The sequence below is a fragment of the Hippocampus comes genome, unplaced genomic scaffold (assembly GCF_001891065.2).
Source record: "Hippocampus comes isolate QL1 unplaced genomic scaffold, H_comes_QL1_v1.1 scaffold42, whole genome shotgun sequence".
NCBI classification, from domain to species: Eukaryota; Metazoa; Chordata; class Actinopteri; order Syngnathiformes; family Syngnathidae; genus Hippocampus; species Hippocampus comes.
In genome coordinates, this window is record NW_017805107.1 from 748714 (window position 1) to 776698 (window position 27985).

The 27985-nt window shown below is 43.3% G+C and overlaps 3 protein-coding genes across 4 annotated transcripts in view; all 3 read right to left on the reverse strand.

The window, feature by feature from the left end:
* The window catches only part of igf1ra (insulin-like growth factor 1a receptor), a 112941-nt gene extending 102317 nt beyond the window's left edge, over nt 1-10624 (reverse strand). The window contains exon 1 of the mRNA XM_019865417.1: nt 9574-10624. Within this exon, the coding sequence (XP_019720976.1) occupies nt 9574-9673 (100 nt within the window). The 5' untranslated portion in view covers nt 9674-10624. The remainder of the gene's footprint in view (nt 1-9573) is intronic.
* Nucleotides 10625-12028: 1404 nt separating this feature from the next.
* LOC109513168 (high affinity choline transporter 1-like) lies at nt 12029-17354 on the reverse strand. Of its 2 annotated transcripts, none has more exons than XM_019865421.1 (9): nt 16948-17354; nt 15840-16039; nt 15633-15746; nt 15139-15294; nt 14814-14962; nt 14525-14671; nt 13710-13863; nt 13346-13563; nt 12029-13253 (listed from the first exon to the last, which is right to left on the reverse strand). In XM_019865421.1, exons 2-9 carry the CDS (start codon nt 16021-16023, stop codon nt 12759-12761), a joined length of 1617 nt encoding a protein of 538 aa, XP_019720980.1. In that variant the 5' UTR covers nt 16024-16039; nt 16948-17354; the 3' UTR covers nt 12029-12758. The 2 variants fall into 2 exon arrangements, with proteins under 2 accessions (XP_019720980.1, XP_019720979.1); XM_019865420.1 differs by having other exon boundaries at nt 15840-16043.
* A 1998-nt stretch (nt 17355-19352) lies between these two features.
* Nucleotides 19353-25816, reverse strand: LOC109513167 (high affinity choline transporter 1-like). Its single transcript, XM_019865418.1, has 9 exons — nt 25766-25816; nt 25497-25696; nt 25287-25400; nt 24276-24431; nt 23142-23290; nt 22851-22997; nt 21343-21496; nt 20320-20537; nt 19353-20207 (listed from the first exon to the last, which is right to left on the reverse strand). The coding sequence occupies exons 1-9, from the start codon at nt 25813-25815 to the stop codon at nt 19668-19670; spliced, it is 1728 nt and encodes a 575-aa protein (XP_019720977.1). The 5' UTR covers nt 25816; the 3' UTR covers nt 19353-19667.
* Nucleotides 25817-27985: the final 2169 nt, after the last annotated feature.

Here is a 27985-nt window from a genome sequence, read left to right on the forward strand (position 1 = left end):
CTAAAAAAATAAAAATCAAAAAAAAAAAAAAAAAAAAAAAAAAAAATAGAAAAAAAATGTAGAAATGTTATTTTGAGAGTACACGTATTAAAAATAGCAAGTGGCACTGATTTGGTGGAACGCCCCATTTAATAGTTCTGTAAATCACTTTGTAAAGATGTATATAAATAAGGAGGTAATTTAGTGTATAAAAACATCACGTACAAATTTATGTATTGGATATTTCGATATTAGTTTGAGGAAGAAAAAACGGACGCACGCACTTTTTTTCCGTAAGCATTGCCGAGGTACCGAATCGACTCGGACTCAGGTGCCACAACAGCATTATCGGGACATCCCGAAATAAATCATTTGTACAATCCACCTACATTAAGATTCTTGAAGCTCAAAGGAAAATATGACAGCTCGTCAGAAGAAAAATCAAGCAATAGAGGTTAAACAACATTTACGAATGATTCAAAGAAAAGATTTAAGCGCCTCGGGTTGTTTAACCACATGTCGAAAGTCGGCGCTCAACAACCGGCGACGCATGAGCTCCTTGCTTAAACCTGTTAAGTTCTTATACAGGATTAACTGCTGCACAGTGTCACAGCAAGTGTGTGTGTGTGCGTGTGTGTCTCTCCCAGGAGAGGGACTAGACCTCACCATGCCATCAAGTCAAAACACACAACGTCAACATAAACATAAGTTCTGTTATCCGGCACCTGAATGAGCTGAATTAGGTTGTATTTCTGGATAAACTGCTTCAAGAGCGAAAGTACCCCTCCCATACAAAAGCACATCGAGTCCGACTGACTTGCTGCAATCAAACTTGAGGCCCCCAGGTTCAAATTCTTTTTCCTTTACAGTTTTTACGAGCAGGAGGGTAAAAACGCGTGGAAGGGGATGAAGCCTCTCACAAACAAAGGCTAAATTTGTTTTTTCGTAAAGAGAAATTGTCTCCCCCCCACTTCCTGACATTACACCCGGAGGGTGGTGTGGACGGGTGGGGGGGTCATTCTGGAGCAGCTAGAGCAGGGCTGTCCAAATATTTTCCCCTCGAAGTCCGAATACAGAAAACCTCGACACGAAGCAGAAAGCGGAGGAATTATCTTTGCCCTCCACACTTTTCTGAAGAGAACTTTTGTTTGTCAATGAAAATGTCTTGGTGTCTTTGCATGTCCAGAAAAGTTTATTCGTCGTGGTAGTCCCAATTACTCTCAACCCCCCCCTACTTTTTCGACAGCTACACCTCTAAAGCGCTCCACCCAAACACCCGTCCCCACCCCTTTTTTTTTTAAATAGTATTCCAGCTCATGTCACAGGTTATTTTCAGTGTCAGCCACGGGCTGCTATAAAATAGACGGTGGGCTAAAAATAGGTCCTCGAGCCGCAGTTTGGACACCAGTGTGCTAGAGAGTCTACATGGGACGAGTGAGACCTTCTCTGTTGGGCGAAACGCTATCAGAAGCACTTACTGATATAAACGAAACCACCGGTGTCAAACTCGAGGCCTAGGGGTCCAGATTCAGCCCATTGACATCACTTGATGTGGCCCGCAAAAACAAATCAAGTGTGTCAGCTTTCATGATTGTTGCTCAAATCTGTACCAAAATGTGTCATTATAATTTGCGATCAATAAAGTTTGTCTGTGTGTGCTCTGCAATTTGCTTCAGGGTGTCAATTCAGTTGTCCATCAATTTGGTGTGCGCAATAATATGAGAAAGCAATTCAACTTTCCGATGGTTTTACAGTCATGTCTAAAAAATAAGAGACCACCCAACCCTCCCATAAAAAAAACTGCTACCCTTTTGACAATACATACTTTAAATGACAATGTTTGTAAGGTGGTGCCTGGAGAGACAAGTTTCGTTGGTTCAAGGGTGCAAACGCATAAGCACAAGAGTAAACTTGAGAAGCAAAAAGATGTAATGTGAGGACAATAAAGTCGTAATGTTAAGGAGGAAAAAAAGCTGTGATATTACATGTTTTTTTTGGGGGGTTTTTTTGGGAGCTGGAATGGAATCCTAAAGGGAAAGGATGAAGGAGAATCTTCCTCGCCTTCTTCCCCCACCCTCATTAGGCACGTTAGCCACAAGGAATTCCAATCATTTCCTTGAAACGGGGATGGAAGAGGCTGGAATTTAAGGCTACAGGCGTTTGTGATGGCCGCACGCAGGTCCAATCAATTTTTCCAACCTTCGCTTATGGGGTGGGGGGTGGGGAGCAAATAACTAAAAAGCTGTGCAATTTCCCACCTTCTGATCCCAACATGCTTTGAAATGTTTTAGGGTTTTTTTCCCGGCAAATTTTTTTTAATCTAAACCACGATTGGAATGCCCGTGACATTCGATCTGTCAGGCTCGGGAACACTTCCAAAAACCAGTGTTCGTAAATACAGTCCAGGGCTACATCCGTAAATGCGACTTAAAACTCTACTAAGCAAAGCAAAAGCCATTTATCAACATCACCCAGAAACGTCGCCGCCTTCTGTGAGCCCGAGCTCATCTGAAATGGACCGCATGTTTGAAAGGTCCCTTTTGTCAGGATGTGCATTAAAAAAAAAAAAAAAAAAAAAAAAAAAGTTAGAAATAAATCAACATTTTAAATGAGCCGTCTCAATGCATGGCTTGAGTGGTCTAAGAGTAATTCCACACCGCCTTCACCTTTTGCATAACCAATATCACAAAAATAAGAAGTTATTGTTTAAAAGTGGTAAAAAATTCAAATTGGTAAAAAGCCGACTGTGCATTGACATAAACTGGAAGAACTTGAATGTGTCCCGTTTCTTTGCTCCGCACACCACTGGGTAAACATGCCTGTCTCGTCGCATTGGGAGTAATGAGATCTGTCTGCTTGTGTTTATGATTGATAAACTTTGACCCCAAGTCCTCGGCAGCTCCTCCTCCAAACTCCGGTGTCCATCACAAACACGAGCCCTTTTGTAAACCCCCTCCCTGACCCTGCCACGCTAATCACAAGCAATCTTAATGACCTGCTAATCTGATTTGAATTGGGTAAACAGGGGAGCTATTTTTAAACTAAATTAGTATCCCTTGCAGCTAGCGACGTCTCGGGGGTCAAATATAGACTTTGAGACAGCGAAATTTTTTTGCTGTTTGTCATCACGCAGCTGACACAGAGCACTCTGGGAAAACACATAATTGCATCCTTTGCCGGTTATGCAGCTGGAAAGTGAGGCGAGATGAGGAGCCGCATTCTTCTCTCGCGCCATGTTGAGTTCAAGCACAGCCCTTCATTTTCGGGCACCTCACAACGGAAATGATGTTGTCAAGGGGCAAGCCTGCGGCAACAACTTCTGATCACTTAATTGAACCCTAATTGAAAAAAAGCATTTGGGAGGAAAAAAAAACAGCAGATGAAGGATGAATAACATCTGAGAGTGAAACTAATGTTTTCAGAATAAAGTTGCAATGTGACAAAAAAAAGTCCGACATTGACAACACATTGGAAAAAAAAAAAAAGTTGAATTGGTACCAGGATAAATTCTGAATATTATGAACACAGATGAGAAAAAAGATGTCATATTAATATTAGGAGTGGAGTTCTATTAAAAGTGTGAAATCCTAGTCATACAAGAATAAGTTGTCATTTTACTAGAAAAAGTAATCATGTATAATGAAAAATTAAAAATAATTGAACTTTGACGTTAATACTGTAATATTAAAAAGAATAAAAGTCGTAATCATGCCGGAAAAGACGTGGTAACGTTGCACGAATATTAATATTACGAGTGGAGTTCTATTAAAAGTGTGAAATCTTAGTAAAATTAGTTGTCATTTGACTAGAAAAAGTAATCATGTACAATGAAAAATTTAAAAAATTGAACTTTGACGTTAATACTGTAATTTTAAAAAGAATAAAAGTTGTAATCATGCCGGAAAAGACGTGGTAACGTTGCACGACAAAGGTTGTTTTGGCATGAGGATTACAAATAAGAAATAAGTCATAAAATTCTGGGATGAAAAAGTCATGTTATGAGAATAAAGAAGCATTGTGAGCATCAAATCGTAATGTTACAAAATAATGTATTATGAGAAAAAAAAACAACAACAACACTGCTGTGTTATATAAAACCATTTTGCCTCAGCTACCTTCATGCTAACATACAACGGCAAACTCCATATACACTGGCTAATATTTTGTATTTGTGTGGCAGCACTGTTACCTTTCAAGCAATGGATATCTGAACACAAACAGTGTAGCAACACATGTAGACCGACAATATAACAATACTCGCAGGTATTTATTTTTCATCCTCTGCAAGGAGCAAAAATATTACTGACGCTTTGACAAACCGAGAGGCGCTGAGCTTCCCGTACAGGAGAGCCACCTGTCTCTAATACTGTCCCATGGTGGCCAAGATGGGAAAAGTACAGTATATTGAGTGTTATTGTTGTTATTCAAAAACAGTTTACCACGGTATCACAAAATAAAGTTGTACATGAGTGCAAAAGCTTAATGTTATAAGAATAAAATTAAAATACAAGGAGGGGGGAAAAAAAGGTCATAAATGCTCAGGAATATTCTCAGTACTAGGGGCAAAACAGAACTATGATGTGGCCCGTGATGAAAATGAGTTCAACAGCCCCCTCCAAATCGGCGTGAGCTGTGACGTCAGCGCCTGACAAAAGCGCAAAAGAATGCAGGACCTATTTTGAAAAGAGTGCAAAAGCCGCTCATGTGGATTACCACATGTACCACATCGCCATTTGATCCTTTTTAAGAACGTGACAGAAAAGGAAGAGGCCAAGACGCGGACATGGACGTGTAACGGGAATGTCATGACGGACGGTCCCGTCCCATCAAACCCCCTTAACACCTGCCACATCAGCTGGCTCTAATCCTCGGCATACTGGAAGTCATCTGACCGCCGGTCTGTTGGGCCACTTCCCCTCAGCGGACCTCACTTCAAACACTGGGTGGAGGGCATGGGGGGAGCTCGCACGGCCCACGCCACAACCGAAAACAGTAACATGACACTAGCAGGCACGACAAAGATCCTCCATCTGTCGGGAAGGCCAGCACGCATGTGAAATATTTCCATGTCTTACTCAATCACTATTTCATACGCCATTGGATCACGACAAAGATTTGTGCAATGGAAGTAAAGGTACATTAACATAAAATATTGCGTTGATTTGTGACCATCCTCGCATCCTGCATGGAAGGTCAGGATGGGTAACAACATCTCAACTCTCATCTTGAAAATGGGGGAACCTCAGGTATGTGTCCTCAGTACCCTTCGCTACTCCCTTTTTATGGATGACTGCTCTCCCATCTGAAAAGTCAAATGAAGACAACTTCAAACTAAAAAGGCTGTCCAATCAAAACAGATTAATGTCAGCAGGATAACTTGCATGAAACGTGTCCACTGGTACCTCTATTGACGAACGTTTCTTCATACGAAATGCTCAAGTTATGAAACGCCTCAACAGGAAAATATTGCCTATTCTTCGGAAAGAAATTTCAAGATACGAAAGGTAAAAATACATTATGGTCTGCTAGTCGCAGCTCCGAGTTCTCTGAACAAAACATATTTATAGCTGCTTTGCCATTGGCTATTATCTGGCATCTTCCTGGCATCCCATTGGCTAAGAGGTACCTCTACCGAATGTGTTTGCTTTCCAGATAGATGTGTCTATGCAGCGTTCTCGTCATTCCCTCTCGGGCCAGGAGGCGTTCCAATAGTTTTACGTGAATGTGAATCACCCAGAAAAAGTGTTCACCAGTCGGGCGATCGCTCACCATGCTGATGTTTGCCTTGGACATGTTCAAAGGATTGTTAAAAGCCGACAAAAGCAAACGTCCTTGGATCGGTTCTTTACAAAACGCCAGGCAAAAACCACTTCTGAGAGAGAACATGAACTAAAGAGGGCAAAAAAAAACCTATGAGGATGCAGTTAAAAGTTAAATCACCATCATTTTAAATTCTTTTTTCTTTTTTACATTGTGCAACGCTCTCATTTATTGTGCAGTAATCTAAATGTCACATGTATTTGCTACATATTGTGATGCATTTTTATGCTTTAAAAACATTTTTGTGGGTGTGTGGGGTTGGAACGGATTAGTGCATTTACTTGGAAAACATGTCTCTAGTTACAAAATTTTCAAGTGAAGAAATTTCTTCCAGAATCAATTCATTTCGCAAGTAGAGGTCCCACTCTCGCTTGGAGTTTCCTTTCATTCATTTACCTGCCAGACATCCAGTATCCCTTTTCCAAACACTTTCTATCCAAATGCTTCTCACCTTGGACAATAACTCGGCTTTCAAGTGGCCCAACGAGAAGGAGCTTGCAGTCATCTCGCACACTGCGCCGCAGTCCATAAAAGCGGGTGGCGGCGAGGACGCACCGAACCCGAGCGAGGCGAACGCTCCACTTGAAATCAAGTGTTTAATTAAGCATTGAAAGGCTCAGCTGGCATCCCCAGGAGGACAGCGTTTGGCGTCAACCGACGAGCCCACTCTCATACAAGCGCACGCGCCCACACACACACACACGCACACACACACACAAACACACGACATTGAACGCATCGGTCAGAATCAGACATGCTAACTAACAGGGTAGCTCTCAATGAACATGGTCCAGGAGTGTGACATGTGACCCCAAAACTGAACTTGTCAGACAAGAGTAAAAAAAAAAACCATATGCTTTAAACCTTCCGGCAGTGTGCTACGAATTAAATAAAGTTAGTTCACTCAGCCATTTCTTCCCAGGAGATTGTTCTGTTGTTGCATATTGGTGCGGTTGTTTCATGGACACCAAACGCTGAGTACTCGAGTACAACGTTATTTTGAAATGAATTCTTTTTACACTTGAACAGCTTCGCTACATTCATACAAAGATGTTCAGTTGAAAAACTGGTCCAAATGACCAATTATACAGAGCAGCTTCCCTTTTGAAGGGTGAACAGACGAAAACAATGGCCGTCATGTACGGTCGTTACGTTCGAGTGCCACGTGGACACCACAACTTATGAGCTGTTCACGAATACGAAATGCCTGCTGCTGATTTTTATATTATACAGGGCTATGGCCTGAGTAAAAAAACAGCAATATGGTTGAGTTATTCAGCGAATAGCGATGGGTAGGTTAATTTTTTTTTTAAACCATCAGTGGCTATGTTAATTTGCAAATCGTCAATAACAATGTGTGCGGAAAAACTGCATCTTCAATAATTCAATTTATTTCAGGGGTAAGTACGGTAGTGAAAATGTGAAACTCATACTTTTCAAAGATACATGAATCTTTTCAGAGTGACATTTCTTTGCTAATTTATAAATCATTTTGACAAGTTTTTCTTCCATGCTAATCTCATTTCCTCCCTATGTGAATTTGGGGTTTGTGTTAACTGTCGGCAATAATCAACAAAAATAGGAGAAATGAAATATTTCACTCTGTGCATAGTGAAACGATTTCATATGTGAGTTTCACTTTTTGAACTGTACGATAGAGTCAAATTAAATTGTTCACCATATTCTCATTTGCTGAGATGCACCTGCATAAAGTCTGGTCATTGATAGTGTGGCACTTTACTGCTGTGTACCTGAAATACGAATACATTAAACCGGCCCATTTGAACTCTTTTAGACCTCTCGACGACAGTGCAAAGTGGGCTTCTGTGGCCTTTTGGTTCACAAGAACAGTCGCTGATATCGGAGCCCTCATTAAGGTGATCAGGAGTGCCTAGCAACGTGCTAACCACCTTGTGATTATTTAAACAATCATTCTAGCTTTTCCGGAGCAACGTATCCTTTTCATAAATAATTGAGTGGAGAACACGAGGGCGCTTCACGAAATCCATCAAAAGATGCCCCAATGACCCCCCGCCATGCTATTGGTGAAACACGGGCGGCCATCGATTTAATAACGGCTAATAGTAGTGGTGTGAACAGCAGAAGCCAATTAAAGGCTTCACATGCTCACACAAACACAAACACACACACACACATATACGCACACACACACACTTGCAATCAACAAAAACACATCTGTTTTAACCTGTGGTTATTTTTACATGCTCTATTTCCAAGGTCTTGTCGGTGCTCCCGGGTCGTAGGCTCCCTTTCGAAAGGGTGATTAATTCAATTTAACCAGAATGTGCACATGAATGAAATGAGCAGAGTACGAAAACAAAGTAAAAAAAAAAAAAAATGCAGCGCTTAAACCTTGTTGCCAAGTAAATACATTTTTTGACTAGAAGATAACAGAAGAAAATGTGCGCTCCAACTAAAACAACACTGGTCTAAGAACACCCGTGTACTGATATCATACACCAGGGAGTGTCAAGTTCTCTGAGAGATTGCTTGGACTGCAAAGAAAAAAACTGAAAACAAAACGTGCAGCATTGAATGCATCGCATGGAACACCACCACACAAACAGCAAACATGGAGAATATCAAAGCGGACGTTGAGGTCTGCTATCTTCGCCCCTATGAAGACCGATTTGAGTCAAGTAGAGGCTGGGGGACAATGCAGCAAAGTGGAGACTGCGGAGTGACATACTGCCATGAAAACGAAAAACTGTGTACACTGTGGACTACTCGTCAGCCAATCGCAGGCCACATGCAACACCAAAAGCAGAGAATCAGGGTCTCCTGGATGCTAAGGGCTGTTGCAGCAAAGTGGAGACTGTGGAGTATAACACTGTCATCAAAGTCAAAGGCAGAGTGCATCATGGTCTGGTCGACAGCCAACCACGGGGCAAATAATGACAAACATACAACACCTTTGTCATTTCTAGCATTTTTTTTTTTTATCCTCATATGTTACAATGACAAATCTGCCCAACACACGAGCTATCAAGCAGTGGTCTAAATGCGAATTCCAAGACTGAGGGGCAATGCAGCAACATGGAGACTATGGAGTACAGTGAAGGTAACAGTGATGGAGTAATGTGTTATTTTTTCTAATCTTTCTTTGGCTGAAAGTGCAGGGTGAGGGCGGGGGGGTCAATTATTCGAATGAATGGTGTCAATTTTGGTGACATAAAACGTGACCTGGTGTTGATGCAAGGCTGAATCTGCTCATTAAGATCATCTAGTCAATGTGCGAGGAGGGGGAGAGCAGATGTGTGTCCCTGAACGCAGCAAAATGGCCACATGGTCCGTCCGGGTAGTAACCTTCAGATCCATGTTGCAGAGTCATCCTTGGCTTCTCCGAGCAAGGGCAATGTAAAGCGTGTCCTATTGCCATGACTACTTCAAATAATAACAATCCTAAACATCGTCATCATATTGATGATAGCAACACACCGTTAGAGTGAAACACGGGCGACCTTGCGCACGGTGAAGCACAATTTTGCTACGATTGCACGGGAAAGTGAACGCACCGCATGGCCAGCCAATCCTCCGTTTCACGTCACGTTTTTCCATTTACAATAATAATAATAGTAAAAATAATAATGCCACCTTTAAATGTATGTTTATATTTAGGACATTAAACGCTGAAGATGTTCGTTTTTATTAAAAAGGTGTTTTCTCACCAGCTCGTTTACTCACTAATGGTGTTAAATTGGAAAGATTAACATCAAATGAAAAATAGAGTAGGGGGGAAAAAGATACACTTACTCTCCCCATATGAAGCCCGTATGCATATGGAAGAAAGGGTCGTCAACACAGCCCAAAGCAAGACAGTGATGTTGCCCATTAGTAGTTTGTCAGGTTTCATGTTCCTTATTTCATTTGAAAAAGAAAAAAAAATCAGAATAATAACAATAAATCCAAGGGGATGTTCGTATCCGGAACGATTGATGGGGAAACAATTGTAGTCCAAATGTCTGTGTTAGCTCCTCGGCCACTTGGATTTTAAATAGAATAAATTTAAATATATCGTGAAAAAAATATCTACAAGTAGTATTATTTCCTCCAAGGTGCACTGACTGCCATGAGCGCAGCAACATGATGATGGTAATCCCCGTCTTCAGTTTCCATGTCTTCTTCTTCCAAGAACAACAAGGCCTCCGAATTTGGTTCAATCCACAATATATCAGCACTTAAATTCGACCCACATCCGCACCATCCTCATCATCAGCAGGCGTGAATGTCTCTCGCGTAGACGCGTGGAGCAAAAAAAAAAAAAAAAACCACCCAAAAAGAAAATGAAGAAGGGTGGCGGCTGTGTGGGTGATACTGCTTGTCAAAAAAAATGAATGAAAAATCCGCGTGGTGGATGCCTTGACGCCAGGAAGCCAAGCGAGCGGCACCGGCGTTCGGTGCCCGTCGTGGTGGTGCCAGTGAAGGTTTAAGGGTGGGCTCGGGGAAAATGTGCCACGCAACAGCAGAGTGGGGCTGAACGCGTGGGTACACACCGCGTCTTCTCCCGCTACCGACGTCTTTTTTCTTTAGTCGTCGAGAGAGAGGTGAAAACAAGTCCACGTTGCAGCTGCTAAAATCCCACAGTGAGAACGTGTGTGTGTGTGTTAGTGGGTCTCCCGTGGAATCTCTGCTGTAAACAAGAGTCGGCTTCTCTCTCTCACACACTCGTGCACGCACGAACTCGCTCACACGCATAGTGCTCCGGATAAGGTGGCCGGGTGGAAAAAGCGTCGTGGATTTCAATCGCAGCGTGGATGGATTCCCATCGCCGAGACGTCAGGGTTGAGTTGAGCATTTATTGGGATGGGCATTTACATACCTGTCAACTTGTACGTTTTCCCCGTATTTTATTCGTTTTTTTATCATTTCAAATCATGTACGGCGTATTACAACTTTTATACGGGGAAAAAAAAATTGCGAACCGAGCTCACAAAGACCATTTTGGCTCAAATCCAGATCGTCTCACCTGCCGGTAGCCAACGACAATGCCGTCGTCGATCGCTATTATTGTCACGGCAAACCAGCAAAAGTAATCCTCAATCGTATATTTTTTTTCATCGCTGCGTTACGGTAGGATTGATAAAGCATGATATGCGCATGCGCGGTAAACCGTTGTAAGGGTTTTTGTTGCTTTGTAAGGGGAATCGTAATCATTTATAAGGGCAGCTATTAGCCGAGATTGACAGGTATGCATTTATTCCATTTCCAGTTCGAGGAATCGTGTAGTACAGGCGTGTGCTCTTTGTCCTCACTGGTTAGACAATGCAGCGTTACGAGTAAGTAGATCGACTAGATCGCACTAGTGGAAAGATTGTGTCTCAGTACTGTATCATTGTTTCCAGCAATATTTGTGGCATTTTTAGCTTAGTATCACAAGAAAATTGGTCGCGTTTTTGTTATGAGGTTGGACGCTGTCTTAGTTAGCTTATAAGAATTTGGAAATTCTAATTTAGCTTAAAGCAGAAATAGCACACAACCAAACCTACTTATCATTGTATAGAACCAGATGACTGGGACCTTACAGAAATCGTCGTTCGATGTCATAAAATTGCAATCAATCTTCAAAGTTTATGTGAACATGTCTCGGTATGACAACGCCAACCGCCCCCAACAATTATTAGAACGATCGGCGTCAATATTGTTAATTTTATGAGCATTACGTCTTCTTCGACAGAGGCGCTGACTGCAGGTTACTGACAAAAAACGCTTAGGGTCCATAGAATCAAAATTTTGCGGCAATTCTTATGTCTGAGTTTGACGAATACTAAAATGTTATGCCTCCCACGCACAAGAAAAACAAAAGCACATTAGCACAAAGTTCTATGTGAGTATTGTCCACAAACTTGGAGTTAGTTGGTATTGACATTTAAGGTGTTCGATGCACCAAACGGTGACTTAAAGTAAATATTTCAAGTGGATATAGACGTTGTTGAAAAATGCCACTGTGTATGGATGTTGTTTTCTCTTTGGACAAATACCCTTGAGTGGATAAGGCACACGAATAACTTCTGTAGTCATACATTTTAGTCATGTCTCAGCTCACCTTTTTAAGTGTAACCTGACCAAGCAGAGGGGCAAAAGGTAGCAGGGTGTACAGCAGCAATGCTTTGGCGTTGACGCCTTCATAGTCCCCAGAACCAGGTTCTCTCGCTGGTCCAGATCTTCCAACCGCAGTTACCGTGTACAACGTGGTTTGGAGAAACAAACAAACACCAGAGTCGTTTATCTTAGACTCAATGTGAGAGGTAGAGTACCAATGGCAAACGCAAATAAAACTGATGACAAAAAAATAAAGATTCCGAATTCGTAGTGGAAAAACAGAAACAAAAAGCATCGATAAATAAAAACAAATACAGTATATGAAAGCTTCAGCGGCACCACGTCTTGCTCTACATCATTCGTAGACCCATCCAACGTTCTTGTATCGCCCTCTGCTGTCTCATCTGCGTCATTACAGTTTCGTGCATCTCCGCTCCCCACCACCCCAGAGGAACACACGCGCTAAAAAACTGCCAACGTTGTATCAACATGAACAGTATTTTAAATATTTATTTTTTGGAAAGTACAATTTTCCACACAGGATACCTGAATTTTTAATGAGCACAACTCCTAAAATAGTAGAAAAATCCAGAAGGTTACGTTTAGGAATATATCAATCACATCAAGTGGACAATGGATCAGTTCGAATTGAAAGTCTCGAGAACTGTGTGTGAATGAAAAAGGCTGTGGGTTGAATGGGGACGTCAACATTAAGACAAGTTGCCTTGATATTTTGTGGTTAAGCCCAAAAATCAGGGGTTCCCATTCACTCCAATATGTAATATTTTGTAGAAGAATGGACAGTATATAAAGTAAGTACGAAGGCGCACATGAATATGTATAAACTCAGGTTTGGCAGATACCGTGAGCCTATAACCTGAATTAAAGACAGAATTCTTTTAGTCTTTGGAGATTGGTATTGTTGTCCTCTCCTCTTCTATTGCTTCCACTTTCTTTTTGAATGCATCAAACACATCCCAGGACTGAGGAATGAGCTGTCGAGAGAAGGCCAGTTGGAAGAGCCAAGACATGAAGACGACGACTGCCAGAGAAATGAACACAATCAATGTCCTGAAGGGGAAGTACTGCGTGATGACGCCATCCTCCTCCCTCCAGCCCGGGAAGAGCAGCACAGGAGGAATCCCGAGTGCTGGCTCTCCACTCAGGACGCGCAGCAGCAGAGCTGTCACATAGCCACTGATGGCGCCATAGCAATTGCCAGAGCGAAGATGCACCACACAGAACAGCTGCGGTGTCACAACACAGTAGAGTGTGTCATTCGCTAGTACCCATAGAGCAAGGATGCTGCTCTTGTTAAAGGCCAGACAGGTTCCAGCCAGGCCCACCAGGAGCACACTAATCCTGATCACCCACTTCAGCTCTCTTTCTGATGCCTGTTGTGAAAAAAAAAAGAAAATATCATAAAAGTTGTGTTGCATTGCTCGATGCTGTTTTAGTCACAGACTGCACTGAAAGGGACACATACCTGCTTTCTCAAGGTTGACTTGTATATGTTTTGGGTGAACATGGATGCTGATGACAGCAATACCGAGTCCATGGAGGACATAACTGCTGCCGCTAGGGCACCAGTGCCTAACACTGCCACCCAGGCGGGTGTGATGTAAGACAGGGCCAGTGGCAGGACATTGCTTGCCTCCCCTCGATAATAAGGTGGGGGTAGACCGTATTCTGTCTGGTTCCAGTCTTACCGAGAAGGACAGAGCATGGAGGAGGAACATACAGAGACAAAAATGGAGAAGAAATTATTGTAATCCAGGACAAAATGATGACACACGCCTCCTTAGTTCTTAGTCGCATCGTGGAGTGTTGTGGGGTATGTGTGTGTGTACCTGCAGAAGCAGCCACAGCTCCAATGATCACCGAGGGAATTCCCATCAGAAAAGCGCAGCCGCCAGCAGCAAAACAGGTGACCTGAGCCCGGGCTGAGGAGGATGCTGCAAGAATCCTCTGGAATAGAGCCTGAGAAGCCAGTCCTCCAAAACCCTACAACGCATATAAGCATGCTCACTTCATTAAGTATGTCACTTCTTATCAGGAATGCACATAAGCACGCCAAGCGAACGGGAACTGGAAATTGTATATTAAGCTCTAGTTCAAGTTTGTCCTCATGCTTTTGCACAGTGACAGATTTTCCTTTCTCCTGCTAGTCGATGACAAGTGCGCATGTGGACACCCTGAAAGTACCGTAGATGTGAAAATGGTGTTTGTGATGGACAATCTGTGATGAGCACACAAGTTCAAGAACAGAACATTGCTCGGGTTTTGATCAGAGGGGCCGTTCTTCCTAGTCTTGCCCCTCCAGGTCTCACTGTCATCGCCCATGTGAGCAGAACGTTGCGGTCCTGAGCAGAAGGCCGCCCTATCGTCAACCAGAGTGACACCCAATGGACAGCCGTCAAGCCGCAGGGGGATAATTATGACCACATCTGCTTTTTCTGGTCCCTCACGTTAGACCTGTTTGCCATTGGCAACCCTGCAAGAGGAATGAAGCCCCACACCACTTGTCTCCTGGGTTTTTTCGAACAGACAAACTCCTCCACCACCATAAGGTCACAGCTCAGGGAGGACTGTGTATGACATGTTGAGTTCAATTGATCTATTACATTTATCTGAAGACTTCTGGCAAAAATCAAAAGAACCTGACCAGCACGAAAAAGTCATCGGTCCACTTTCCTGCGTCCTCAAGCTTCACCTGTCCTAACCAGGGAAGGCTGTTTGACTGGTTGAAATTGGTCATTTGTGAGGGATCAGTCACCGCAGGATTGAGAAACATAAATGGAATACAGAGCCACTACAAAAAAGAAACAAACACTTGTTAGACAAAGCAAAATGTGAAAAAACAAAACTGAATTTCCAAACAAAGGCCGCCTTGACATTCCTTTAAAGAACGACTGCAATCACACAACCTTTGTACATTTTTCTTGATCGCTCACCAGACTGACAAATATGAAGGACAGTTGGATGATATCGGTGTACACAACTGCGTAAAGGCCCCCTAAAAAAGTGTAGCTGATGGAGATAGCCGCGGAGATCGGAATTGAGATTGTAGATGACAGATCCAGGATGATGCTCATCGTCCCCCCTGGAATGGAAATCAAAACATAATATAAAATCAAAAGGTCTATGTGGCACAATCACTTTTGCCGTCAAAACAGAGAGCATAAACTCATCGCAAAGTTCAGCTTTGAAAGTGGACACCTCGCACATGTCTTTCTTCCGACAGGAAGAGTGAAAACGCATTTGAATGTCATTACTAACCAAGGGCAGCAAGGATGCAGGCCACCCACAGAATATCACCTAGCAGAGCAGGAAGTAATATGGCCGTCGTGAAAAATTGGCCATAGCGGTCCTGAAATGGGTCCAACATGGTCAAGTAGTGTTTGGACCTCATCGGTTTGGCAAAAAACAACCCTGCTGGAAAAACACAAAACATACAAGACCAATAAGTGTCTCGCAACAACAACAAACAGTGTCTCCAATGTCTCCAAATGTCACGTAAAATCTGCCTATGCTCTCGCGGGACACATTGAATGTTTGAATTAAATTAGTCTTACATGCCTTGAAATTCATACGTGCATCTTATGGGGACCTGCTTTTTGATCTGTGTACTGCAAGAGGTCCCCACAAAGATGGAAACACCAAAAGTGTCTCGCAACAACAACAAACAGTGGCGGTCTGAACTTCAATGGTTCTCTGTGCGAAACCTCCTTTCGTGCCTGCAAAAGCACAAAGGCTTTTCTTTTGATACTTACCAGTTAAAAAATTTAAAAAATAGGCAAGAGGCCCAAATGCCCAGGCGAGACCTCGAGTTGGAGAATAAACAGCCTCGGCAGTCCCCAAAATGTAACCTCCGCCAATCCAGGTTGCTGAGAGAAAATATAGAAACAAAGTCAGTGGTGGAAAAACTAAACAAAAAAACGTTCCTTCGTGACCAAGGTGAGATGAAACAAAAGTCATGCCTGCCATGGTGAACACGCCAGTCACAATGTTGATATTGCGTCCTCCGACGATGGCGACTTCGCTCTTTCTGCCCGAGCATTTCTTCTCCACTTGCTTTGACTTGCGCGAGGCCAAGATCCCGGTCAGCAGGATGACCACGTAAAAGAACCCCACGGCCACAAGTCCGGCCACATGCACTGCCATGCTTGCCAAACAAACACTCACTGCCAGCGGACACAACAAACGAAATGTTTACAGGTTTACACAATGGGTGTGACAGTTTCGAGACGTCAAATTTAGATTTAGTCAAATCTCACAATTTAAATAATTCGTGTTTGACTTACCACAGCAGCACCTTGAAGCAACATTATTATGTACAGTAGCAGTACTTTTTTTCTTAGTTCCAATTTACAACAAGTTTTTGTTGGCATCCAAACCCGTACCGATGACATCACATTTGTACACCGCGTGCAAAAGGCTTCCATCCCTCAGGGCTGCCGCTTCAGCTCCAGAGCCAAAATAGTCCCCAAGTCTGTTCTGTGTTCGTACACGCCTGTCCTGTTTACGCTTGCTCTAATTGCGCAAGTAAAGCTTTTTTTTTTTTTTTTTTCTTGTGACAGCGGCTATGATTCTAAACTAGGGGGAAAGAAAACCAAAGAAGTTGTCCACGATGGCTATCAAATCCGAACAATGGCATCTTTTTGTGTTTTCTTTTTGTGTGTGTGTGTGTGCTGGTCGTTAAACCTGGAAGCAGGAAATTAATCATTGTGGGTAAAGTGACATCAGCTGTAAAGGTCTATACTGCAGAGTGCAAATTGCTATACAAGGACACAACCCTTGTCTTTACCATTTTGTACCCAAGTTTCACTGAGTCTGTTTATCACTTGAAAGTGCGGACCAAGTCCTTGTCGTTACCAATGTGTACGCTTAACTGAGTCTGTTTATCACTTGAAAGTGCGGACCAAGAAATCTTCCAGAAGTGTTCTTGTACTGGTGGAAGTTGTCAGTTCGTTTTACCAACCGCCCCCGCCCCACCCCACAAAAAAACCATGTTTGATAACCTAGTAAGATCAAGGCAATCGCATGTCTTAATTTAACCCGTAATGAATTAGAATTGACTCAACTCACCCGCCTGGGAGTTGTTGAAAGGGCTTCTACCGTTGTTGATTCTTCTTTTGATGACTGCCAACCCGCCTCTTCAGTCAGGTTTATCTTCCCCTTACCTTATAATGATCGTCCTTGTAGCAAAATCCACACCCACATGTCAAACCGCCCTCAGCAGTTCCACACTTTTTTACTTTGCTTGAATGGATTTCGCAAACTAAAATATACAAAATAGTAAATGCCATGGCATTGAAATAAAACCTCCCTTGAAGTTCACTTTCCATAAGTAGTGACCGCACGGGAGTCATCCAAACATACCAAGGTCCAGTCCGTCCGTTTACGCTCTCAAAATATGAGAGTGTAAGTGCTAGAAAAGTTCAGCCTTTGGGGGTTCAAGTAAAATGTGCCTCAATATAACATTGGGTTGAGTATCCCACCCCTCAACAGGCTGCCTGCCCTATAAGATCAGAAAGCCTTTGTCTCACAATGGAGAAATTCTCAATTTTTGTCACCGAATCTTTTCATAATCTTGATGAACAGAATTTCTAGGCACAGCCGAGTCATCGAGGGGGTCCGGTTTGATGGCCTCAGTCTTGCATCTCTGCTTTTTGCAAAGAGATCTCCAACTCTCACTGGAGTGGCTCACAGCCGAGTGTGTAGGGATGAAAATAAGCACCTCCAAATCGGAAACATTGGTCCTTGGTCGGAAAAGGATGGAGTACCCTCTCTGGGTCGAGGATGAGCTCTTTCCCCAAGTGGAGTAGTTTAAGTATCTTGGGGTCTAGTTCACAAGGGAGGGCAGGATAAAGCGGGAGATCCACAGCCGCATCGGTGCAGCGTCTGCCGTGACGCAGACTTTGTATCCGTCTGTCATGATGAAAGAGCTGAGCCAAAGGCGAAGCTCTCGATTTACAGGTCGGTCTATGTTCCTCCCCTGACTGATGGTCACGACCCACAACAACAAGACCTCGGATACAAAGCAGCCGGAATTTGTTTCCTCCACAGGGTGTCCGGATTCTCCCTTAGAGATGAGAAGCAAGGTCGCACCTGCAGCAGTGCACTGTAAATGCGGAAGACGCTACCCCAAAACAGAATTGTTAAGAGTACATTAACCTTCATTCAGTGTTCACGTCACGTCATTTTATGATCCCCAGCCTTTATTGAGCCAAGTCATATATTCTAAGTTCGAAAAATTGCACTGCGCACCACCAAACAAAATTGTCACAAAAAGAGGATACATACAGGTCTGTTAGTTTCATACTTTTTGCCATCTAACAGAAGATAATGTATTTGCTCTTTCTGTCACTAGAACAGGCCGGCATAGACAGGTGGACAAAGATGCATTATTTGTTTCTTAATAAATATTTTTTTTGTTCACCAATTCGGCGAATTTCGACAATTTCCTGCTCTCAGGGTGCACTGGTTGGGCATCAATGCCCGGGAGCACGTCAAAAGCAACTTGTTTATTTGTACACTATGTCTCCAGGCCTTCCAATGTTATCGTATCGCCCTCTGCTGTCTGAACCAAGCCATTACAGTTACATGCTTCCCACAGAAGAATACAAGAGCGACTCTGCCAACATTGGTGAACAGGAACAGTGTTTCATCCATCCATCCATTTTCTCATCCGCTCATCCTCACAAGGGTCGCGGGCTTGCTGGAGCATATTTTAGCTGTCTTCGGGCAGTAGGCGGGGTACACCCTGAACTGGTTGCGAGCCAATCGAAGGGGGAACGGTGTTTTAAATATTACATATTTGGAAAGCACAACTCTCAATTCAATTAACCTGAATTTTAAAAGAGCACAACCTTCACAATAGTCTAAAAATCCAGTAAGGTAATGGCAGGAAATGAACACACCAATCACATCATGTGGGACAGTTCTAATTGAAAGTCTATAGAAATGGACATTCAGGAAAAAGGCTGTGGGTTAAATGGGGGCTTCAACATTGAGATTAGAATCTGGAGATATCATTCGTTGTCCTGACATTTTTTTTGTTTCAGACCAAAGATGAGGGGATCCCATTCACTTCTTAACACTTTGAAGAAGAATGTGCATAAGTATGCATAAACTCGGGTTTGGCAGATGCCGTAAGACTATAAAGCTGTATTCAAGACATATTTCTTTTTGTCGCTGGAAATTGATATTGATGTCCCTTCTTCTTCCATTGCCTCCATTTTCTTTCTGAACACATCCAACACATCCCAGGACTGAGGAATGAGCTGGTGAGAGAAGCCCAGCTGCACCAGATAGGACACGAGAACGACAGCCATCAGGGAAATGAACACAATCGGTGTCCTGAAGGGACAAGGGACAAAAGGGATACTTTTGATGGCGGCGCGGGCACCCTGCAGCAGCTTTCTCTTGTTGTCTGTTGAAGAGGGAGGAAATTTCAGCACGGATGAAATTTCCTCCCTGGAAATTTGTGCTGTATGTTCCACATACAGCACATTTGACAATAAAGTTGTACTTGATACTTGAAAGTACCGCACTACATACTACACTAATATATCAATCACATCAAGTGGACAATGGATCAGTTCGAATTGAAAGTCTCGAGAACTGTGTGTGAATGAAAAAGGCTGTGGGTTGAATGGGGACGTCAACATTAAGACAAGTTGCCCTGATATTTTGTGTTTAAGCCCAAAGATCAGGGGTTCCCATTCACTCCAATATGTAATACTTTGTAGAAGAATGGACAGTATATAAAATAAGTACGAAGGTGCACATGAATATGCAAAAACTCAGGTTTGGCAGAGTCTATAACCTGAATTAAAGACAGAATTCTTTTCGTCTTTGGAGATTGGTATTGTTGTCCTCTCCTCTTCTATTGCTTCCACTTTCTTTTTGAATGCATCAAACACATCCCAGGACTGAGGAATGAGCTGTCGAGAGAAGGCCAGTTGGAAGAGCCAAGACATGAAGACGACGACTGCCAGAGAAATGAACACAATCAATGTCCTGAAGGGGAAGTACTGCGTGATGACGCCATCCTCCTCCCTCCAGCCCGGGAAGAGCAGCACAGGAGGAATCCCGAGTGCTGGCTCTCCACTCAGGACGCGCAGCAGCAGAGCTATCACGTAGCCACTGATGGCACCGTAGCAATTGCCAGAGCGGAGATGCACCGCACAGGTCAGCTGCGGGGCAATAACACAGTAGAGTGTGTCGTTAGCTAATACCCAAAGAGAAAGGATGCTGCTCTTGTTAAAGGCCAGACAGGTTCCAGCCAGGCCCACCAGGAGCACACTAATCCTGATCACCCACTTCAGCTCTCTTTCTGATGCCTGTTGTGAAAAAACAAAACCAAACACACACGCACACACACGCACACACAAAAACCCATCATGAAAGTTCTGTTGCATTACCCCTTGCTGAGCCATTCACACACACTCATACCTGCTTTCTCAAGGTTGTTTTGTATATGTTTTGGGTGAACATGGACCCTGAAGACAGCAATGCTGAGTCCATGGAGGACATAACTGCTGCTGCTAGCGCGCCAATGCCCAACACTGACACCCAGGTGGGTGCGATGTAGGACAGAGCCAATGGCAGGATATTCCCTGCTTCTCCACGCTCATAAGGTGGCGGTAATCCATAACCTGTCTGGTTCCAGTCTTGCAGAGAAGCAGAGAGCATGGAGAAGGCACATACGGAGATAAAGATGGAAAATCATTGTGAGGAAGACAAAGTACAGTGTAAGTGGCCTAGTAAGTTCTCCTTTATACTTTACATCAAGTGTGCCCAAACCTTTTGGACCGAAGATCGACTTTTCGAGCAACCAACCCCCCGCGTTCGACCCGTTTCCGCGCACGCACACACACACGCACGCCATGATGAGCAACAGCCGGACACGGAGGCATGCGACGCACTTTTGCAGCCTGTTAACTATCGTAGCTCACGCATACCATTTGAAAGTGCTTGCCCCCGGCCCTCTAGATTCCTATTCTTTTCCCGTGTCCTCGGTGAATTGTACACGAAACAAACTCTGAATGAGAATAATGATAACAATAAAAGATTTAGCGCACAAGCTGCAATTGCAGACTGCTGAGCGCTAACAACTTCCGGTGACGCAGGTCACGAGCCACCGCAGGTTAAAGATTTACCTGCTTTATTTTATTTCTTATTTTTATGAATACTTTTTGTGAAAATGAGACTGATCGGATGATTACGGTGCAGTGTACATTAATACAAAAAAAAATATATTACTAACATGCACAAAGACACACAAATGGTTGTTTCTTTCTCTTTTTTTCTCCTCTACAACCCTCGCGATCGACTTGGGACCAGTCCGCGATCTATCGGTCGATCGCGATCGACGTAATAGGCACCCCTACTTTACATGGGGGAATGTTGTCGTGTGTGTGTGTGTGTGTGTGTGTGTGTGTGTGTGTGTGTGTGTGTGTGTGTGTGTGTGTGTACCTGCAGAAGCAGCTACAGCGCCAATGATCACTGAGGGGATTCCCATAATAAAAGCAAAGCCACCAGCAGCAAAGCACGTGACCTGAGCCTGGGCCGAGGAGGATGCTGCAAGAATCCTCTGGAATAGAGCCTGACAAGCCAGTCCTCCTAAAGCCTACAACACATATACCAGTGTTTTTCAAACCCTGTGACACGGCACACCGGTGTGTGCCGCGAGACATTGTCAGGTGTGCAGCGGGAAAATATCCAATTTGTATGCTTGCGAGGTCTATCGCCCAGAAAGTAATCGTGTACTACCCTCCCGTACCGCTAGGGAGCAGCAACAGCTAGTCAATTGCTTTGTGTTTAGACGAGGGACAAGCGAATTTATGACGCATGAATGCAGGACGACGGTGAAATAATAAATATGAATGAAAGCTTATGAAATACTTTTTTCTTTGTGTTCATTTCATTCCAATTCAAACTATTATAACGCCATTCTTCAATGTTAAAAACGGTTATCGTAACAATATAACACGTTAATTGTTAAAATAAGCGTTTTTAATTTTTTTCCACATTTTCAGCGAGTGGTGTGCCGCGAGATTTTTTTCAATGAAAGAAGTGTGTGTGCCTTGGCTCAAAAATGTTTGAAAAACAGTGACATATACAGTAAGTATGCTCAGTTCATCAAGTAGTTAGTCATATTTGTATAACTCTAATTGAAACTGACTTTGTATATTCAGTACTACTACTACTAATAATAATGTGAAGTGCACTATATATAAAATGTATTAACATTTTATACACAGTGCACTTCACATTTGGGGAACAAATTGTACAGCACAGGCAACAATTAAAAGTAATGAAATAAAACAACAGATAAAAAAGGGTGGGTGGGATCAGTAAAAACAAAGAAGGTCTTTAGTGCTTTCTTCAAAGCATTCACTTTCTGTGGGGTGCTGAAGTGGTCGGGAGGGCATTCCACAGATGGGGAGCAACAGCCGCAAATGCCCTGACCGGGTTCTAGCTGAGCAATGTCGGTTTGGTACGCAATACGGAGGTGTACAGGAAGCCAATGCAGAGTGCGCAGGATGCAAGTGATGTGCTCATATTTGTGTGATAAGCCCATGGGAAGCCTATTTCCATTTCTGGCTGTGCCCAGCTGGGTCCCATTAGTGCAGGCCCGGCCGCCATCAAGACAACAGCCGCACACCCTCGGTTGGCTCCAGAGTGGGGTTTTGGTGACTCATGCGGCAAACAAGGTTCAACATTCATTCATCATGAAGGGGCTTTGAGCAATACTTTTTCTGGTCTCTCACCTCGGACCGTTCCACGGGTAAAATTCACACACAATTTAGCTCCTAGGATCACTTAAACAAAATCTTCCACCACAATAAGGTGACAGCTCAGGGAGGAGTGTGGCATTTAAGTACAATTGATCGATTCCATTTTTATGAAGATTTCTGGCAATAAATAAATAAATAAATAAATAAATAAATAAATAAATAAATAAATAAAAAGAATCTGACCAGCACGAAAAAGTCATCGGTCCACTTTCCTGCATCCTCCAGCTTGACCTCTCCTACCCAGGGAAAGCTGTTTGACTGGTTGAAATTAGTCGTTTGTGAGGGATCAGTCACCGCAGGACTGAGAAACATAAAAGGAATAGAGAGCCACTACAATAAAAGAAACAAACACTTGTTAGAGAAAGCAAAATGTGAAAAAACAAAACTTGAATTTCCAAACAAAGGCTGCCTTGACATTCCTTTAAAGAACGACTGCAATCACACAACCTTTGTACATTTTTCTTGATCGCTCACCAGACTGACAAATATGAAGGACAGTTGGATGACATCAGTGTACGCAACTGCGTAGAGGCCTCCTAAAACAGTGTAGCTGATGGAGACAGCCGCGGAGATCGGGATTGAGATTGTCGCTGATATATCAAGGATGATGCTCATCGTGCCCCCTGGAATGGAAATCACATGCAAAATTAAATCAAAGGTGAATGTGGCTCAATTTCATTGATTTTGGGACTCTCACTTTTGCCGTCAAACAGAGAGACAAATAAACTTATTGTTTGGCATGAAGCTTTGAAAGTGATTCTTTTGAAAAAAAATCCAAAATGTCGCCGTAGGTGGCAGCCGGCGCCAAGAGCTCTCCAAGAGCTTTGCTTTTTGTTGCTTTTGTCTTTTGTTTTGTCATATGGTGTTTGTTGTCTTTCGTGTGGACCCGATATGAACTGTTTTCAGCGTTTTGACCACAACATTCGTCGAAGGAGAAGAATCTGTGCTTGGTAGTTGGGCCTTCTCGGCAGCACGCGTGTACCAGCACTGATTTTGATCGTGAGGAATGTCGGTGCTATTTGACTGTCGCTGCTGGACAGCCCCGGAGCACTGTTTTTTGCGCCGGTAATGGGCTGGGCAGCATTTTTCGCAGTCCTCATTTTGTTCAGCATAGATGTTGGCGCTGTTGGACTTTCTGTATTGGTGCGGCTGGGGAGATGCCTTTTGGAGCCCAGGATGAGGAGAGAGGAGCGTCGGAGCAGAGCGCAGATGTGTATTTGGAACTGAGAATCGTCGCTTGGAATTGAAGCAGATTTCCATGGATCAGGAGAAGTGAACCAATGCCTTTTTTCGTCAATGGACGCTCGAGCTTCTGATTTACTTTCAGACTTAGCTTGTAGCAGATGTGAATGGACACTTTCATCTAGAACTGCTTCAAACAACAAAGCGTACGTGGTTAAGATTGTATGACTGTCCGTGTATAATGTTTTGTGTTGTCTTATATTATTTTTTTATTTTATGTTCACTGTTCTGGAAAGCGCTTTGTTCCAGCTTCAGCTGTTGTGAAAGTGCTGTGCTAATAAAGATGTACTGGATTGTGTTTTGTCACCTGGACATGTATTTCTTCTGACAGTCAGAGTTAAAATGCATTTGAATGTCATTACTAACCAAGGGCAGCAAGGATGCAGGCCACCCACAAAATATCACTGAACAGAGCAGGAAGTAATATTGCTGTCGTGAAAAATTGGCCATAGCGGTGCTGAAATGGGTCCAACATGGTCACGTAGTGTTTGGACCTCATCGGTTTGGCAAAAAACAATCCTGCTGGAAAAAACACAAAACATACAAGACCAATAAGTGGCTCGAAACAACAACAAACAGTGTCTCCAAATGTCATATAAAATCTGATTATGCTCTCGCGGGACACATTGAATCTTTGAATTAAATTAGTCTTACACGCCTTGAGATTCATACGTGCATGTTATGGGGACCTGCTTTTTGATCCGTGTATGGCAAGAGGTCCCCACAAGGATGGAAACACCTTTCTGTCTCCAAAATTGTGTTGGAGGGTTAGTGTTCATATTAAATGGCTGACTTCAAAGTCAAGGCTTGAGCCCACGATTGCAAGTGTAACAAGTGCACGGCATCATCAACATTATAGTTGGAAAAAGAAAGCAGCACTTTCTTTGGGTAACAGCAGCCTCCATTGGTAAAATTATTGTACTGCAACACCCAGAGCAAACCCAAAACGCTCAGAGACTTGCACAGACACACAGTATATCAAAAGACTAAGCGCATGCAAGCCCCAAAAAGACGGTAAAAGCATGGATTGTATTTTCATCCAAACAAACAATCAAGTGGGTGCTGCATATCTGAGGCTAACCCTGTGAGCTAAAGCTAATCTGTGCATCCAACAACACCGCAGCTCTGCTAAGCTTTTGGCTTTGACAAATGAGTGTAGTGTATCCCTGTCGTTTGTCATGCATGGAAAAAGTCAGCATTAGGGGGAGGTATTATGGAACTCTGGAAAACTGTTGCAGCTCGTGTGTGCTAGTCATTTTACAGTCCAAACATATACAAATATTTTTTTCTGTTTCTAAAAGATTATCTTGAGCCAAGATCCCGTGTTGTGGATTCATTAAATGTAAAAAGCACAAAGGATTCTTAGGTTATATTTACCAATAAGAAAATTCAAAAAATACGAAACAGGACCGAAAGCCCAGATGAGACCTTGAGCTGGAGAGTAAACCGCCTCGGCAGTACCCATTATGTAACCTCCACCAACCCATGTGGCTGAAAGAAAACAGAAATGAGAACAAAAGTCGACCATAAAAAATAAAAAAAATTAAAAAAAACTTTAAATGACAAATGAAGAAACAAAAATCTTACCTGTCATGGTAAAGACGCCAATCACGACGATCATATCGCGTCCCCCGACGATGGCGACTTCGCTCTTTTTTCCAATGCATTTCTTCTCCACTTCCTTTGATTTGCGCAAGGCCAAGATCCCAGTTAGCAGGATAACCACATAAAAGACCCCCACGGCCACAAGTCCAGCCGCATGCACTGACATGCTTGCCAAAGATACACTGGACAAGAACAAACACAAGGTTTGCAACCTGAATTTTTAAGGCAATAACTGTAAATGTGCCACGTACAGTGTTGAGGGCAGTAAATTCTCCTCTTGGCCAATAAAACGTTGCCGCATATTGTAGTGTGAAAACTAAATGATTATGTCCTTATCGTTACCCATTTGTACCCAAGTTTTACTGCGTTCGTTTACAGTTTGACAGAGAGAGCTAATAATTTAATCCCTCCTGAAATGTGCTTGTACTTGTAGATGCTGTCAACAAGTATTCGGGTTCCGTGCCAAAGTCACGCAGCGGGTTTGACCAAGCACATTTTTATTTCATTGAAACTTGACGCGGCCTCACGGTGGTCGACTGGGAGGAACGTCTGCCTCACAGTGCAAAGGTGCAGGGTTCGATTCCGGCTCCGGCCTTCCTGTGTGGAGTTTTAATGTTCTCCCCGTGCCTGCGTGGGTTTTCTCCAAATACTCCGGTTGCCTCCCACATTCTGAAAAACATGCATGACAGGCTGATTGAACACTCAAAATTGTCCCTAGGTGTGAGTGTGAGCGCAAACGGTTGTTCGTCTAAGTGTGCGTTGATATTGGCTGGCAACCGGTTCAGGGTGTCCTCCGCCGACTGCCCGAAGACGGCTGGGATAGGCTCCAGCACGCCCAGCGACCCTTGTGAGGATACAGCGGATCAGGCAATGGATGGATGGATCGATGAAACTTTATGCAATTGTTGATCGTGATGGAACAACATAAAATTTCCAATTTGAGGTCAATCTGGAGCAGGGCTTTGGGAGCTACGGCCTGCCGAATGTGGACATTTTCTTTAAGAGGCATGGCCGCCTTCTTTTGAACCCTTACATCTCGGGAAGTACTGGGTCAATCTTCTCAAAACAGGTATTGTTGGAAACGGGATTCGACAAGGATTGCAAATCTGCAATGATCCATCGTCTCAAGGCAGGTGTCGGACTGAAGGCCCGGGGACCAGATCCGGCCCACCACTTCATATTATGTGGCCCACGGAAGCAAATTTTGTGCATCAACTTCCATGATTCTTGCTGAAAACAATATTTTGGAATATCATATGTAGAAATAACACAGATATCGCAAGTGGGTTTTGTTACCGAGCCCCTCTTTACAGTAACTTGAACAACAGTTGAACAAACGTATATCATGGGGGGGATTTGGCATGGAATGACCCATTATGCCGCCCCCCAAAGAAGCAAGATGTTGACGAGCATAAACACTCAGTCAAAACAATGTCTGCGAAAGGATGTAAAGTTTGTCTGACGGCCAAGACTGAGGGGTACATTTTAGTGCCGACATTTTTATTTATTTATTTTTTACAGACAGATCAATTCCATAAGTCCCAACGTCCAGGCCATTTTGCAACGTTCCGGAATTATCCGGATAGGGTTGGATCCAACAAACGTCAGACAAGTATCCGATTATGGTCCAAAAAAAACGTTTATTAACAAAGCGCAAGACCAAGGAAGTACAAATAATGACGCTGGTCATCACACCAGGACGAAACAAGAGAAACAAAAGGCGCTTGGCCGCTTGCAAAAGGGAAGGAAAATACAAACGGAAATTGCTTGTCTCTCAATGAAAAGGGATTCAAATCACAAAAAATACCAACCGAGTTCATTTGAGGTTCTAGAACAGGGTGGTCAAACACAGGTCCTGGTGGTCCGCAGTCATGCATGTTTTCCAACTCTCTCTGTCGCAACACACCTGATTCAAATGACCAGGTTCAATGTCAGGTCAGGTTTCTGAAGAGCTTGCTGATGATCTGATCATTTGAATCAGGTGTGTTGCAACAGGGGAAACTTGGAAAACATGCAGGGCAGCAGCCCTCCAGGACCTTTGTTTGACACCTCTGTTCTAGAATACTGCATGTGAACAATGGCTTGAGAAAGGCGAATTAACCAATAGCCTGTGGTCGGCTTGGAAATCATTGAATAGTCCGTTGATAATGGTGGGAAAACAGGTGGTCAGCTGGAAAAATCGGAACACCTCTGTCTGCCACCTGCTGGAGACAAACAGATTCTGAATCATGACACATTCAAAGGTCCCTCGGAAGGACACAGTTCACTGAGGTCCTTGCCAAAACATCAATCATGATTTACTTTTATCTTTCAAAAGACAAAGTTCACTGAGGTACTTGCCAAAAAAATCAGGGTTGATTCACTTTTATCTGTTTGTGAGAAAATAAAATGCAGTCGGTCCTCCGCTTGAAGTCAGCTGGGAGAAGCTCCAGCACGCCAACCCACTCACCCAGTCCAGTTCAGGACAAGCA

Bases quoted from the DNA above. Each gene is read 5' to 3' on its own strand.
- LOC109513168 (XM_019865421.1), bottom strand. From the start codon at position 16,023: ATGGCAGTGCATGTGGCCGGACTTGTGGCCGTGGGGTTCTTTTACGTG. The intron at 14,672-14,813 runs GTGAGCGATCAA...TCTTTTTTGTAG, and splicing joins CCTTCATATTTGTCAGTCTG to TGGCTCTGTATTCCATTTAT. The intron at 13,864-14,524 runs GTCAGGTTCTTT...TATGCGTTGTAG, and splicing joins CCGATGACTTTTTCGTGCTG to GGTTTTGGAGGACTGGCTTC.
- LOC109513167 (XM_019865418.1), bottom strand. From the start codon at position 25,815: ATGCGGCAACGTTTTATTGGCCAAGAGGAGAATTTACTGCCCTCAACA. The intron at 25,401-25,496 runs GTAAGATTTTTG...GTTTTCTTTCAG, and splicing joins TGGCGTCTTTACCATGACAG to CCACATGGGTTGGTGGAGGT. The intron at 24,432-25,286 runs GTAAATATAACC...TGTTTTTTCCAG, and splicing joins TTTTTTGAATTTTCTTATTG to CAGGATTGTTTTTTGCCAAA.